Below are 16,636 nucleotides of genomic sequence, written 5' to 3' on the forward strand. Positions count from 1 at the left end.
TAGAGTGTGTCACAGATCCTACTCTAAGGGAAGTTACTTGTTTTGTCTGCAAACCCAGATGCAGATAGTGCTGTTTCAAGAAACTCAAGCCAAATAACTTGAGAGCTGGGTCAGGTCCTGCTGGAAGTCAGCACAAGTAAAGGGTGGTGGTATGTCAGTGTTGCCTCTTCAACCTGCGAATTAGGGGGAAAGGTACAAGAAAATGCATTACGGACTCTTTGGCATATCCAGCATTTTCTTAGAGTAGATTTCAGACTGTTTTGTGTTCTTGACCAAGCTGATGGATGGATACTGGTGTGTCCGCTAGAGCCTTAGAAAGCAGTTTATTCAGAAGAGAAAAAAATACTGAATTCTGACTGGAGGAGTTGTCAGTATGAACAACTGCATGTCCTTGGTTGTCTTCTGCTGTGGCAACTSTCAAAAACATAGATACACTATAACACATAGATTGACACTTAAATATGAGAACATAATTTTTTTTTATACTTAAGTGTCAATGTATGTGTTATGGATATTTTATATTTATATATATGTATATGAGTGTGTATATGTATATGCACACATACATACATGCATACATACATATATGAGGTCAAGGTTACCATTAGTCAAAGTCAGAATAGTTTTTAAAATTGGTTTGCTAGTAACAAGCTTTTCCTCACTACACAAATGTTGTATGTATATGGCTCCAGGAAACTCACAGGCAAGTGTTTCTGCCAGTCTGCTAAATGGCTGTTCAGTTATCACTCTCTGGGGATGGGGGAATGTTGCTGAAGTCATTCTTGGTAAATCAGAGAAACTGTTGTGATGTGAGGGGCCACCTTACTCTGTAAAAATCTTGGTTTAAAACTATTAAGTAGGGGTTACTTTAACACTTCCTTCCTTCTCTTCCCCTTCTTTTGTGGAGGAAAAAAAAAAACAGTAACGTGCCAGCATATAAATAGGTCAAATACAATTACTCATACAGAAAATCCTCAGTTTAAGAGGAGAGAGAAGGAGGAAGGAGCTTGGAAGCAGCCTTAAAAGCCCTGAATTTGGCCTTAGAATTTATTATAATCTTTTTTTTTTTTTTTTTTTTTTTGAAGAAAAGGAGGCAGGTGGAATTGCAGCAATTTGTAAGATGGGAGCTAAGCAGGAAATTGAAGTGATGCCTTATGGTAAGGGGAGATAAAATGTTGAAGCGAAATTGGATCATGTTTATTATATAAAACTAACAGTTCTTCTAAAACAAATTGTATGAACTCTGAGCATTTTTCAGCTGTATTTGAAGGAGAATTTTGAAATTTCCTACCCATAAAATATTTCCATTTCACTCCATAAAACTGTAAGAAGCTTTCTAGACAAGGGAGTCAAACAGGAGTTAAGCATTCAGAAATATTACTCAAGGAAATGGAAGCTGGAAGGATTTTCTTAAAGTAGGGCTAGAGCCAAAACTTACCAAATAATCAGTTAAGAGAAGTGAGTCTTGTTTTGACCATTTTTATACCTTTCTGCGTACCCCAGTCATCTGCGATCTTCATGCTTACATCTCTATTTGCAAAACAAAAACACAGATGCGATACTGGTGTGAGCATAGAAGGCTACCTAATCATTGCTTGCTTTCCCTTCAGGATAAGACAATTTTGTATGTTAGCCACTTGGGTATTAACTTCTAAATAATTCACAGGAGAAAAAAAAATTAAGCAAGCCGGGATCTTGAGCCTGAGCCATGCCTTCTTTGCTTTTGTTTTAGCCTGTGTTAGACACACTTTCTTGAAAGAAAGTTGTGTTTCCAATTTCAATGTCGCATCATCATTCATGGGATCATGGCTAAACAGTAAATACTGCTGTGAGTAAAGAAGGCTTTTGTAGGGGAAAGGGTAATTCTTCTTGTTCCCAACTCTTAATTGTGGTTGTTGGTACTAAGTGCTTTTTGTAGGGCACTTGCTCCTGGAAATTCAGAAGTGTGCCTGGTGTCATCTGATATGAAGTAGATTTCAGGTCTATCTGGTTGCAAAGAAAACTTGATAGTGTGCAGCCTCTTTATTTTCTAATTATTGTAGCTATATTGAAGCTTTTTGAATGCTTTGGTTTGGTAATGTTGAAATATTAAAGGCAAGAGTCTGAGGTAGCTTTCTCTGAGCAAGAAGAGTATAAATACTTGCTGAGGAAAAAAACATTAAGTTTGCCCATCATCCTCAAACAGTTTCTATATGGTAGTAGCAGTTTAATTTGTAAAAACTTTTAATAAAAAGTAGAATATGACTTGGAAATTTTTGCCTGCTCTGTTTGAAAACTGAAAAAAGAAATTAAAGAGAGGCAAGCAATAGTGTCAGGCTACATCGAGTTACTATGTTAGTAGAAGACAATGTAATTACTGGGTTACAAATAATGCTAGAGGATGTTGTAATGAAAGAAAATTTCACTAGAGGAAAACAAAAAGCTATGGAGACTTCCTACTCATGTTCAATTTTGGAAAAAAAAGTATTTGGAAACTAAATTTTCTAAAAATAAGATTTCTTACGATAGTCTGTAAAGGAAATAAAGAGCAAACAAAGGCTTCTGTACCTTTCTGATAAGGAAACAGACTCAGGGATGAATCAAGACTGCGCAGAGTTAGTGGCAGAACAGTAAGTATTATCCTCAGTGTCTGACACCTACGTACAGTCTGCCTTTCCAAAAAAAAAAAAAAAAAAAAAAGCATCTCTGATTACACATGCCCCTCTCCCAAAGTCTACATCTTGATTTCTGGAAGGAAATAGAGGGTCCCCACCTTCTGGACTCTGTGCCTTACTGTATCCTTTCCTCAAGCATCCCATACTTTCATGCACAAGCTGCTTATCCTGCCCTGATTGTGTCATCTTGCAGTGCTCCAGAGCTGCTCCACTGACAAGACAGGAGGCAACCCTCATGCAAAATCTATGAGGATGCCTGTGGGGCAATTGGATTGCCTAGCTGTAGATGCATCGTACTGTTTTCAAAGGTGTTATGGCCAGTTATCTTTCTGTAGTGACATCTCAGGTAATTCTCTGTTGACTAATAAAGGATATACCTTTATATGTAGAATGGAAGGTGGGCTAAACAGTCATCAAGAAGAGTTTATTTTTTCCTCTGTTGCAGTTGATTAATGTTTACTGGTCAAAGGTAATGGATTTTGTATGTAATGGATACGTATTAAAGTTCTGAGTTTAGACACTTTTTATTATTGCAGATTGGACTCGGGCAGTTCTTAAGCAGTTGTTTTCATTGATCAACATATATATTGGATGGTCTTTAATAACTGCTTTCAGTAACTCTAGACATGGCAGGATGTACAGTGAAATTAGCTCTTTAAATTCAGTAATTGGAGAAATAATAAGCAGCATATAGCATGAAAGTACAGCCAACATGCATAGAGAATTCATTTCTGTGATCCAAAGCTGGAGAGTTTATAGCTGAAATGTGCAGGAGAAACTTCTTGGACTTCAGTGCAGTCGGGATTTCACTCGCATGTCTCTGGTGTGCTAGTGGGCTTCTATATTTCTGTGCTGATAAATACATTTGCTCATATGAGTTATGTGCTGTGTCCCTAGCCTTAGTTTTTTGAACACAGTTTGTAACTTGAATAATAGCTTCCTGGTTCTCTGAATCATGACTAATGTTCCCCCATGACTTGTTACTTGGCATGGAAACTACTAGAAATAGTTAGCTGGCTGCRCTGCCTCCTGAGGCCAGCCAGCAGAGTCCTTCAAATGTCTGTACATCCGTTGCCTACTGGTAGATACTTGTAATTGCTTCAGACCCTGCCCTTTCACACCACTCATGAATCTGCTGCCATTCATGACCTTGTCCCTTTGGCCGCAGTGACACAACCCTGCAGTATTGCCTTGATGATTGTTTTTGTGCTGTTCAGACTACCTGAACTGAGCAGGCTGACTGGAGACCAGCCGTGTGGAAGGCAAAAGTGCCCAGAGCCCAGTGGATGGAGTCYGTAGTTGCTTACAAGGAGCTGATGTTCCCTTTCCACTTGCCTCAAGCCCAAAAACCACCACATGCATGAAGTGGCTTTTATTTCTCCTTGCACYCTTCCTTTCCAACTTTCTAATTTCTTTGAAGCTTCTGTAACACTCTATTCTTGGTTTTGCTTCGTATCTTCCTCTGTCTCTGGGTAGGGTGTTTACCTGCAAATAGAGATTGAACTGTCAGTTTTGTGGACAAATTACAGATCTGCTGCTGGACTCCAGAACCCTCATCTTTGGTCTGCATTAATATTTCAACATGTCTTCCTGACATCTCCTTGTGGATGTCACCTTTGTATTTTTTTTCTCAATATCTACCAACAGTACTGCTGTCCTGCCTRTTGGCTGGGTCTTGTCTTCCYTTTTACACCTCAACATTTGAAACCTGATAACCTTTCTCCATATTGAGAGAAGAAATAGAATTACTGTGGCTTCAAAAATTGCTGTTTGTTAGCAAAGCTTGTTGTGAGTGACTGTGTGGACCCTGAGCCCAGTCTGATTAGAAACAAAAATGCGTTGGCTGGAGGGAGTAATCTTTTGTGGTACCTATGGTCATCACTGGAGTATCCCAAAACACTATTTGTCCAATCCAACGACACAGCTGAAACTYAGTCCAAGTGCTCTGAATTTCCAGTGTCAGTTACAGAAGTAGCCTTTTTGGTTTTGTTTGTGTTTTTTTTTTTGTTTGTTCGTTTTTTCTTTGAAAAATGCCTTTTGTAGCACTTGCAGGCACTTGCTTTGCCCATTGCCTTCACTGTTGGCACTGAGACCTCAGCCAGCCTGGTCTCCCTTGCTGTCATAACCCTGCAGGCATCTCACCACCCTAGCTGTCATAGTTTGAAAATGCAGAGAGGTTGACTCTTATTTCAGGACTCTGAGACTGGTTGCTGTCTCTATATGACAGCCCTTCACACTTTGTCCTGGGCTGCCTCATGCTTGGAAGGTTTTACCCAGGAAAAGCAAAATAGTTCTGTTTACCACTCTGCAATGCCTTCACCAACCCATACTGCTGCCTACTGTGCTGTCTTGTTTCTGGGAATGTCCTAATCTAGTCTAGTTCACTGACTAGACATCACAAATACCCCCTGCAAACTATGTTTTTGTTCTAAAAGTGTATGTTGTCCAGGAGGCTGGTATCTGGCTGACAACTGTCTCCCATGAGTACAATAATGAAAATAACGAGAGAAGAGAATCACGCTCCCTGCAGCTTCTACAGGAGTCACCTGTGCATGCCAGGAGCTCCGTGGTGCTCTCATTTGACTAAACTTGGTCCCTTTTGCACCATTCTGTCTTCTATTTGATAGATCCCTCTTGCTAAAGCCTCTTACCTCTTCAGGAGGTGAACATTGAGTGCACCCTACTTCCTTTCTTCCTTATGGCCTGCCTTTCTTCCCCTCTTGGTGAAGCTGACTTTCCCGAGCACTGAGCAGTTGGCTGTTTGGAGGTGTTCGTGTTCTGCCTTTCAGCTTTTCGGCCTGTTGGCATTTAAAGAGAGGTACTTGAACCTACTGGTGTTCTATATATACCTCTGCTTTTCCTTTTGGTTTTCTGTCATCTTTTCTCCTCTTTTTTGTAAGAACATGATGGTCTAAACCCTGGTGCATAGAAAGTTCCCAGAGCTTTCTTTGAATTCCTTAGAAAGTACTGGTTTTTTTTGTTTCTCAAACTGAGAAATAGAAGATTGCCCTTACAGGCTCAACCAATAAATAAAATAAAATGTCTTCTCCTAATTAATTAACTTATTAACTATGATTAAGTAGCTGTATAGTTCATATTACTTAAATTCATTTGCTTTCTTCCTTTATTTCTGTCTTCTGGATCAGGAGTTCCCCTCCTATAAGAATCTCTGTTCCCTTTGTACTACTTCTTTTTGTGTTTTCCTCRCCCTGAGACCGTTCTTTATATTGATAGCAACAGAGAGGGCACTTACAGAGCTTTTTACTCATCCAAAGCAGTGTGACAACAGTTACTATTTCTCCTGTACAATAAAGAAGCGCGCAGGTGTGTGTGTGTGTGTGTACATGTGTCTATTTATTTGTCTATAACTACTTGGTAGCAAAAGAGATCAAGCTCGCTTGAAGCAGTGGTGGAAATAAGAATAAAGGTCAGGTGCTGTGGACTCCAGATATGTTTAGTACGTTAAACGGTGCTTAGAAAGGCTCGAAATAAGGTGAAGATTCCTGTAACTCTGCTAGATGCTGGCATTCACATTGTTGCTGCAGCTGAGGCAGAATGTAACAGAGATCGAGGAGGGGGTGGAAAGGTGCCCCAGAAGTGTTGGATGGTGTTGCACAGGGGAATTGTGTGGAGATATGTATATTTATACATGTATTTGTATGTGTAAATTACACACACACACACACACACACATATTTTATATATATTTGGGGTAGGCAAATTAAGTAGAAACCTGGAGTCTTATATGCCACCCTCCTTTTTAAGATCGTAAAAGGAAGGTTTCTATATATGGCTGCTTGGAGAGAATCAACAGTTTCACTTTTTGTTCTTTTCAAGTAGCAAATTCCTTGCATTATGCCATTGCCCTTGGAAACGAGGAAAGTAAGGGGAAGGAACATGTAACCCTCTGGGAGGGGAAAACAAATTCATTGCTAAAAGACTCATTTAAAAATACAGTGTTTGGGAGACCACACTGGCATCCAGGGAGCTGAACCTTCATGTATATCCATGAAATAGGTATACAGGCACGGAAGTGSTTGAAATGCCTTAATTCTGTTACCCTGCTGATGAGCCTCTGCCCAGACTGGGAGTTAACGGGATGACCTTCAAATTTACTTACCACAGCTAAGCTTTCTCATTTGGGTTTTGGAACAGGTTTTGTGTTTCTATTCTTGTAATATGAATAATTTGAGGGCAGTGGCTTTCAACCTCCSTTTGATTTGTAAACCCCAACTGTTTTCTAGTGGTTGTGCAGACCATGTTAGAAATTTCACATGTGTACTTTGCTGTATGGCATGTTTTAATTATTCTTCTGAGTTCATGGACCTCTTAAAACTGCTACTCTGTGGACCTTTAGGGAAGGGGAGAAGTTTTGTGGCCCACAGTTAGAAAAACTATAGCTTAGCAGATGTGTTCTAAAACTAACGTTTTGTTTCCAAACAGCCTGTGAAAACACAATTAGGGTTGTATTTTTTTAATCAGTAAAACTAACTCCTTTCCCTTCAAAAAAATGGGCTGTCCCTTCTGCCCTACCCCTTGCCTTTCCCTAAATAAAATTAGAAAACTCAACTTCGATTGATTTATTTTGATTAATTTTCATCATAGAATTAGGAGGCCATGTTTTTATGACTTCTTTTTTTCTCTGCAATTGTGAAGGGCTGTAAAAATCATGGAGTCATATAATGACATGATTATAAGGAGGACTAAAATTTCGGAATAACAATCATTAGAGCGCTGGCAACACAGTTTTGAGCAGCAGCACTGTGCTACTGACTTGAATTAGATTTCAGTCAGTAAACGAGAGGTGAAAGGCTCTGCTGCTCATCCTGTCTGAGAACTCCCTTTATCTTTATTTACCATTCAGTGCGGCAGCTAGGATTTCTTCAAAACACATGAAGGTTAAGTGTCAAAACAACAGGCAAGACCATTCTGCACCATATAACTGAAACGGTGGTTTTATGAATGAATTCTCAAGCATATGTTGCCATTGGAATAACATTGATCAGAGTTTGAACTTTAATGGTCATCAAAGGGCTTTTCARCTATTTACTGCCCATATGAGGAGACCTGCAAATAAATCTGGAAGAGGACTGAATTTAATTTTGACGCAAATGTTTTTTCTCTGGGTCAGTTAGTCATTGAAAATAGTGTCATGTGATTATGTGAGACAGTAAAATTCTTTGTTAGTGCATCAGTGATGTAGCTAATTATCAGTAGACAAATGATTTTTTAAATGTAATTAACTGTAGTTTAACCTGTCCTATCACTTGTGATGGATCTGCCATTAATTTCTACCTTTTCCCCCCTTTTTTGCCAACGTTAAGTGGCTAAAAGCCAAGGTAAGAAGTGTTATTTCTCCTTTGACCCACAGTGTCTCATGTGACTGATAGTAGAGGCTGCAGAGCCATTAAAACTGAAAACTAGCGCTCTCTTATACTCTCCTCTGCTTTCCATAGGATGTTTAGATTAAATATGCTGAACTTGTATTTTTATTTACAGCGTTTAGTGTGTGTCAATATATCTGCGATACATTGACATGTGCATTTACATATAGATACATTAATTTCTCTAACACATGTAGTGCTTTGCTCTGAATTCAGTAGATGCCTTGATTCCCTTCGCTTACCTTTTTACAGGAGACTTCCCAGACAACCTGAATGAAAGTCAAATAGCAGGGGCAAATGAGAAATCTTTAGCCCATGCTGACTGTATTGTGCTGTCAGTGTTAAAGTTTTATTTAAATTATTGACACTCAAACTGAGATGAACGCAAATGTGGCTTCACTTTAAAGAAACGAGGATACAAAAGATTTTTGCATGAACCTGTCAGTTGTCTAGCTTCCCAATGTCTGTTGTAAATTAATAGTAGAGATAACAGTGAGCTCATATTTCAGCTCTTCGTATTTACTGATGTCTGTCTTGTATGTAGCTAAAAACTTAGTGTTTGACAGCTGTCTGGGAATTCTCACTTCATATTCTTACGCTTAAAAAGAATAAAACACAGTCAGTAATAGAGCTGCCCTGTTATAAAAATAAAATCATGTTTTCCCTCATTTCAGCATGGAAATAACCAGCCTGCAAGAACTGGCACCTTGTCAAGAACAAATCCGCCTACACAAAAACCACCAAGTCCTCCCATGTCAGGCCGGGGAACTCTGGGGTAAGAATGAAGGCTGCTTGTCCGGCCTGGGTAATAGAAAGTTTTAATTGTGCTAATGTTGGTGTTTCTTAAATATGTGAATGGATGAGAGTTATGACTGTCTTTAAGAAATAACACAATTTCCTTCTTGTATGAACCATTTCAGCTGCACTGACTCTTATTTTTATGATGCCCTTTTTGAAAGAACTGCTTTTCATGGGGGAGGGACTTACAGTTCTGAGTAAATGATGATGCTATTGTTATTTCTGATATTTCATCAGAAATCTTTAGTGATGCAAAAGAATATGAATAATATTTTAACATTAATGGGGGAAAGACTTCGCTGTTAAGGTTTTGTCTTGTTTCTTTGTATTGTTTGAAGTATAAAATAGCTGTTGATTCTACATTGGTTATATTATCTAAGCAGAATTAGTGGTATCATGAACACATTGGCAACACCGATTCTTTTCTTTCCATTCAAATGCATTTGAATGAACATTTTTTTGTACTTAAATGAAGAAATTTTGCTATTCCTGAGTCCCAGTGTGACCAGAGACAAAGATTTCTGCTAAACTGCTTTAGACCTTTGGGTGGTGAAATCTGCTGAACTTTGTTTGCCAGCAAATACTTACTGCTTGGAGCCACAGTATTAATACTTCAAAAGCTTGGAGCATGTTTTATGTGGTTTTGTCTGTCCAGCTGTGCAACACCTTCCCAAAGACATCCTAAACAAGCCCTTCTGCCTATTTGTCAGCCTTGGTCTTTACTTTGTGCTTTGGGGGACTGAGCACTGGCATGGTTGTATTGGCTGCAGGTATGTTGTTTGTGAGAGGCGTGGAGCTGAGTAAATCTGGAATAACGAGACAGAACAGGATGGGGATCAAGAGCGACAGAGAAAATCAGGAAAATTTAGGAGCAGCAAACCCCTTTTGTAAAAGACTTAGAGATTCTAATCCAGATTTGCTGCTTTGCTGCTTCAAGATGGCAGTGTTTATTGTGTATTCCAGAGGGAAATTACCCTAGGGGTTTCCTCAGCATATTTTGTGAAAATTCCCATTGCTCAAGGGCATGCAATCACTATTCCAGTTGTCTCTCTGATCCCAGATGAGAGAGTTGTTTATCAGCCCTGGGAGGCTGGGAAATGCTTTAATGTCCTCTTGGACGTTTTCTAGGGAGACGGCAGCACTGATGTACTGGTGAGCTGCCTTGCTTTAATGCTCTCTCCTGAGCGAACCAGAGCTGTTTGGTTGCTTTGGCTGATAAGGATTAATCAGCTGAACGTCATTTCCAGATGAGCTTGACGAGAGGCAGCAGTTGGCTGAGGGGGAGGAATAATGTGGATTCACAACAGATTTCTATCTGCCCTTCTTGTTCAGGAAGTAGAGCTCTTGTCTTGAGCAGCCGTGTTCTGCCAAAGCATGAAATATCACAGGCGTGACTGTTTTCCCTAATATAGGCAGAAAAAAATGCTAGAAACTGCAAGGTTACTAATATTCTGCCTTTGGTTCAGAAAATGGCGTTAAGCCTAGAAAATCAGAACATGCTTGGTGTGTAACATGGGCCTTGGAGTAGGTGCTGCCTGTTACATGGCTTGTGCCTCTAAGGGCAGGGCTGTGCGAGGGAGGGCTCCGAGGGGGAGCCCTGTGCGAGAAGCAGTGCGGACTGAAAGGAGTAAGGAGCTACCAGAAGCAGGACTTTCCTCGCCCCATCTGGGAGAGGCTGAAAAGCTTAGGTACTCGGATTGGAAGCACTACAGGAAAAGAGTGAACTGGCAGAGCTGAACGGAGGGRAGAGCTGTGGTCGTACCTCCGTAAGGGGCCTGACCTGGAGGAAGAAAGGCCTTGGGCCCCCAGTTCCCTCTCGCTGGTGGCAGTGGGCATCAGCACCATGCTGAAGGCRGTTTGGGGAGCTCTGGGCCATGTCAGAAGAGAGCTGTGCTTCTCCTCCGTGTAAGGCTGACGGAAAAACAGCGGATAGGATTGGATTTGAGCAGCGAGATGATTTTGGACTGCTCTCGTGCTTGGGCCTTGGCTCTACTGCTTCAAGGAAGTTGAGGAGGACAAAGGAGAACCTGAGACATGGCTGAACTTGATGTCGTAGGTGTTGGCTTTTGAGACGTCATGTTTGAATTGCATGGTCATAATAAATGGCACTACAGAGCTGAGTGGCTACTATTCCTATTGCCAGTGTATTCCAAGATAGACTACTTAACATTAAAACATTAGTTTACAAGGTTATTTCTGTTGGAAGCACATTTATAATCTTTCATGCATATCATTTTATTTGGCAGTATTTAGAGCTCTATCTCTTAAAATCGGAATACAAAATTTCTTTATTTTCCCATGATGGATCTCTTTTGGCAGAACTCTAGGTGGTGGCAGTCTGCATATTAAAATCATCTGCAGTTCTGTATACAGACAAACTAATTTACAAACACCATAGTGCATGCAAACAATTAAGGTATTTCTGTTTTTTCCCTTAAGAAAGGCTTTATTATTAAAGTATGTCATTAAAATTTAATACTGTTGCACTCCATATTATAAAAATTGGGTCAGTCAGTTTTGTAGAATACTATGAGGCAATATAACCTACCAGCTGAGTTCTAACCAATAATTGAACAAATGATTAAATGCCAGTGCTTTTTGATTTTTTCTTTTCTTTTTTTTTTTTTTTTTTTTAGTAGCTTAGCTGGTCCATTGCCAAATTCCATGTCTTGCAGGAGATCTCCTAGTTACTAGTGAGACTGAAGAGCTCTGCAATTCAGCACAATAAATGCACTGTTCTTAAAGCAATGATGAGTCTGGTAAACAGATCTCAAAAGATCCGTGCTATACTTCGGACTTGATGCAGTCTGCTAGGTGACCTTGGGAAAGTCTATATGCTTCACTTTCTCAGTCTGTAAAATGGAGACAATGAAGTGTATCTGTGAAGCACTTTTAAGATCTGCTGAAGTGATACAAGTTTACTTGATCACAGTTTAAACAACACTAACTAGGAAAAACACTGGTGATTGCAGATGTAATTTGTCCTCTGAATCTTTCAGCACGCTCCCATCTTAAGGAGATGTATACTTTTGATCCTTTTGATCTTCTGATCCTTTATCTTTGTCTTCAAATCTTTTTTCCTTGACCAGGCGAAATACTCCTTACAAAACCCTGGAGCCTGTCAAACCACCAACGGTCCCTAATGATTACATGACCAGTCCTGCCAGACTAGGCAGTCAGCACAGTCCAGGAAGGACAGCTTCCCTGAACCAGAGACCAAGAACACACAGGTAGAGTGAGTTATTTCTCACTGTAACTCTTCCCTGTCCGGCATGCTGCTGCTCACTAATATCATGGAGAAGCTTGCAGGCTTTGTGCTTGTTTGGCTTTTTGTTGAGGAGCAAAAAGTGACTTATTCCACCACTCTGCATTAACAAAATTTATTTGTGTAGTTTGACTTTCCTAACATATAGGAACATACTTAAARTCTGTAGAAGCCACTTCATATTCAACAACATACCTCCATATGCAGAGACCTGATTTCATATAATTAATTTATTCTGTTCTATAGTGTTTGTTTCCCAAGAATAGATAAAGCTTCAAAATTTATGCAGTTGCAAGGTGGAGTGGAAATGGGTCCTACAGGTTTAAAAACTGTATTATTAATTTTAGCCTAAAATATGCTTAGGCTTTATAGAATGTTCTTTTGTTTGTTTTTAAGACCACTAATTGCAAGGGGAAATTTCTCTTGATTAGAAACACTGTGGTTAAGGTAGTATATTGAAAGAGTTGATTACTTTCTTTTGGCTAAAATTTAATGCTTTTAATTGGTACTAGCATGGTAGAAGTAGAAAGTAATATTTATCCCCTTATCTTTATGTGTGTTCAGCAAGAGCAGGGTTGTGGGTATGTTTGGCTTGTTCTTGCTTTCTTCCCCCCCCCCCTTCTTTTTAAATGTAAATTACTTTGGGGGATGCAAGGCTTTCTCTGTGCTTCTTGAGCGAGTTCAGATTCTTCAGTTTCTGTCAGAAGCCTTAAACTGCAGGGAAAGATACGGATGAAAGACTTCAGCTAAAAGTAAGATGATGGTTTATTGTTTGAAGAGCTTCCTTCACCCCACTCTCCCCCAGCAATCAGATGCTGCTGGTCAGTATTTAGGATTTGAGAGAATATTTTGGATAAGGTGTTCACAACATACTGTCAGGGTGAAAAAACTTATAAATCTTGGTGTAATGAAGACCTTGTTAAATGTATTTAGCTGGCTACTTTGAGCACTCTGGCTACTTTGAACACTCCCTACTCTTGTCTCACAAGCTATTCTTTTGTGTAGACTGAAGTTACAAATTCAGCTGCAACCATGGTGACACGATCAAGGTCCTCAGCAGACAGTACACTAATTTTGAAGGAATTATCTTGGCTTCCATTTTAGATCTCTGATTTTCTTTTTGTAACAATGTTATTTTTTGAAGATGTATTTGAATGATTTGCTTTTGACTCTTTGACAGCACTGATGTCTATCTGCCCAGAAATAGTAAACAAACTATAACATCACTGAGTCCTCTTTAATTAGCATGGATGGATGAAAGTGGTTTTTAGCTTCAGAGCACCTTGACTGTTTAGTTCTCTTTGTTATTAGTTTCTTTGGATAATTTTGGGTAAGAATAGGGACAGAATCAATCTGAATCTTGATTCTTCTTCAGCCCCCTCAGTGAAAGATGTAATGGCCTCCAAAAGGCATGCACAGAAATGTTATTTAATGATTCTTTCCTAAATTCTTCTTCAAAAACCTGTATTGCCAACCTTCAATTTGGATATCTTATAATGGCACTTAGACATACTGCTACCTGGCTGTACTGTTTTTTTTCAGACTGTCTTAGAAACCAACTTCTGTTGTACATAGAAAATTGGGGGCTCGTAGAGAAAATTATTACACCACTAGCTTGGATTAGAAAGGCTGTTAAAAAGTTCTCATTCTAAACTTCCGTTCCCAGTAGAGGAAAGATTCCTTAAGCCAATAACATATATCGTTTAAAGAAATTATTTATAGTTAGACATAAACCTTTCTCTCCCTAGTTTATTACTCCCAACTGGTGCAAGGTCCTAGAACTACTCCTGTGTTGTTACTCCATTGCCTAGAACTCAGTGGTTACTCTTCTATTTTTTAAAGCATTTCATTAGATATTTCATGCATAGGTAACATCAGTTTAGCTAATTCCATTTATTTAGCAGGGTAATACCTCCTCGATTAGCTGCGTATGATTGTAGGTAGAAACAGTCATTTTATTGTGGATTTTTCAACAGTCTGTAATTGAGTTAGGCTAGCAGTGCTCACATCAGAAATTGGACTTTTAGACCTTCGTAGGAATCACTGTGCTAATGTGCTCACTTTTTTTTTTTTTTTTTTTTTTTAAAGCGGTAGTAGTGGAGGAAGTGGCAGTCGAGAGAACAGTGGAAGCAGCAGTATTGGCATTCCCATTGCCGTGCCTACACCTTCACCGCCAACCATTGGACCAGGTATGTGGGATTCTTTCCCTGTTACCTTACGCTGTAATACCAGTTGCTTATGTTCACAGAGGGATTTTGACTGAATACAATGGGGTAGAAACTGTCCTGAAGCACAGTCCTATGCAGGAAATCTCTTAGGAGCGCTGAGGGGCATCTGAAGGTTTAATTCCTTAGCAGAAGTACTTGCAGAACAATTACTCATGGAATAGTGGATGGTTAAAACACCTTTGTCTGTTCTTGTTTCACAAGATAATCAAGGGTGAGGGGAGGGGGTGGAAGGACAGGGCTATATATTTTTAAAGCTCAAGTGCATTTGCTTAAAGGCTTATTGACAAGTAGGCATTTCTGGATGCCCTGAGAAGCAGCAGCAACTGTTCTGTATGAATTTGGTGGAAAATGTCTTCTGAAAAAGCCTATTAACTTTACCATCTGCCAGTGATTGTATGTACATGTTCTCTTTTTAATTAAATACAAATCTTCACYTCAAATAAAACACAAGATGATGAGAAGATCATCTAGGAATAAAAAAAAGTCAGTTGTAGAATTCAGGTTTATCCACCAGCATTGCTTATGCTATGATCAGAGTCTGAAATTGCTAATATGTGAGGGAAATCATTGAGAGAGGCAGGAGAAAATGTGTGTGTATATAGCATGACTTTTTTTTAAAAAANAGAGAAAGGCAGGTTCTCTCAACATCAAAAGTATATTCCCTTCTCTTTAAGAATGATGAATGGTGAGAATGTGTAAAACCCTTCATTATTTTAAGCCATTAGGATTATTATCTTCGATAATAAGCCAACACAATCAYCATCTTTTGTAAGCACCTGAAGCTAATTTCCACAAGAAAATAGTGGAGTTTTGGTGTAGTGAATTTTGCTGTTGCACCTCTTAAGTCCCTATTGCTCAGTTTACAAATCTTCACTTTCTTACACACATGTAGGCTTTCCTTTCTCTTTCCCAGGTGTTTCTGATTCTGCAGTGGTACAAATAGGCATGAATTTTACTTTCATCTGGCATCCCATTAAAATCTATGGAAATAAAGATCTACAGGTACAGAACCCTGTGTAGGGTCAGGGCCTGAGTTTGTATCAGTTGACTGAAGCTGAATTTTTTATTTGGGAAGCCTCTCAAGTGGCAGTGCTTTCTTACTTGCATTTTTAAAATTATACCCTAATCAGGAATGTAAACTATTTTATTAGCACACATTTCTGTTCCTCCTCCTCCTGGAGCACCGCCAGCACCACCACTGCCACCACCTCTCCCGATGGGCAGTCTGATAGGTGAGACTTGTGTCAGCGCTGAAGTGATTGCAATCATGCTGCATAATCAATAATCAATTCTTCCTAATGGACTTAGTGAAGCTGTTTGTCATCTGTAGTGGGGTCTACATGATTTTAGTGTTAAGATAATACTGGGTTGTTGCTGGCTGTGGATGTCATTTATTTATTTATTTATTTTAACAAATCTAATATTGACTAATTTCCTGTGGACAAAGCCTCTGAAGGTACATGCATAAGGTACAGGGAAAAGGCTGCTAGTTGCTTCAGATCTCTGTTCCCATTGATGCTTASCTCCAATTAGTCTGATCTGTAAGAACTCAAAATCAGCTTGCGTATAGGTATTCTGCTGCATCACTCCTGCAGTTGAAGCTAAGCCACTGCAGTTGCACTCTGGTTTAAAGTGGTAGTTGATGCGAAGGGCGGTGTGTGTATTCTGTCCTCTGGGAATATGACTGAAAAGCAGAAGTGTCTGTCAGGTTTGCTTGGGAATGATTCTGTAGTGCTGCAGGCAGATGCCAAATGGGAAAACTTGAGGATACAAAAATGACAATTCTTGAAGAATTGCTTCAAGTTTTACATACAGCTATGAGGAAGGGATTTAAGTGCAGCAAGTTTTAAAAACAGACAGATTAAAAAAAGAAAAAAAAGGCCAACCAAACAGAAGACACCCTTTCCAATCAGGGACTGTTGAMAAAATTCATTGCTCTTGTTATCAAGCTAGCTTTGGAGGCTTTGACCCATGTAACCCTTTCACTTCATTAAAGTGCAAAGTGACTTTGGATAGCTTTTCAAGACTGCAAAATTCTGGTCACACACTATTTGTATGTGTATACATATATATACATATGTATGTATGTATATATATGTATGTATTTTTATATGTGTGTGTATTCATGTATGTGTACAAACATATATCTAGATATGTATCTAGATATATCACAGAACATTCTATTGCAAAACAATTTTTGCATTTTAAAATTGCAAAGTTGTGCATTAATCTGTGACCTCAGCATGTGAGATTCATTAGTTTACAAAGTGTTTTTTTTATCTCTGCCAGACACTAATACAAAAAGAG

The 16,636-nt window shown here is 39.2% G+C and overlaps 1 protein-coding gene across 1 annotated transcript in view; it reads left to right on the forward strand.

Annotated features, from left to right (window-relative positions):
* Nucleotides 1-16,636, forward strand: part of ABI1 (abl interactor 1) — an 88,744-nt gene that overhangs the window by 61,387 nt on the left and 10,721 nt on the right. Inside the window, exons 6-10 of the mRNA XM_085318315.1 lie at nucleotides 7,979-7,993; nucleotides 8,713-8,813; nucleotides 11,926-12,066; nucleotides 14,190-14,290; nucleotides 15,481-15,561. Coding sequence (XP_085174441.1) covers nucleotides 7,979-7,993; nucleotides 8,713-8,813; nucleotides 11,926-12,066; nucleotides 14,190-14,290; nucleotides 15,481-15,561 — 439 coding nt within the window. The remainder of the gene's footprint in view (nucleotides 1-7,978; nucleotides 7,994-8,712; nucleotides 8,814-11,925; nucleotides 12,067-14,189; nucleotides 14,291-15,480; nucleotides 15,562-16,636) is intronic.

Source organism: Rhea americana, unplaced genomic scaffold, assembly GCF_003343005.1.
Source record: "Rhea americana isolate MKP2758 unplaced genomic scaffold, rheAme1 scaffold_53, whole genome shotgun sequence".
NCBI classification, from domain to species: Eukaryota; Metazoa; Chordata; class Aves; order Rheiformes; family Rheidae; genus Rhea; species Rhea americana.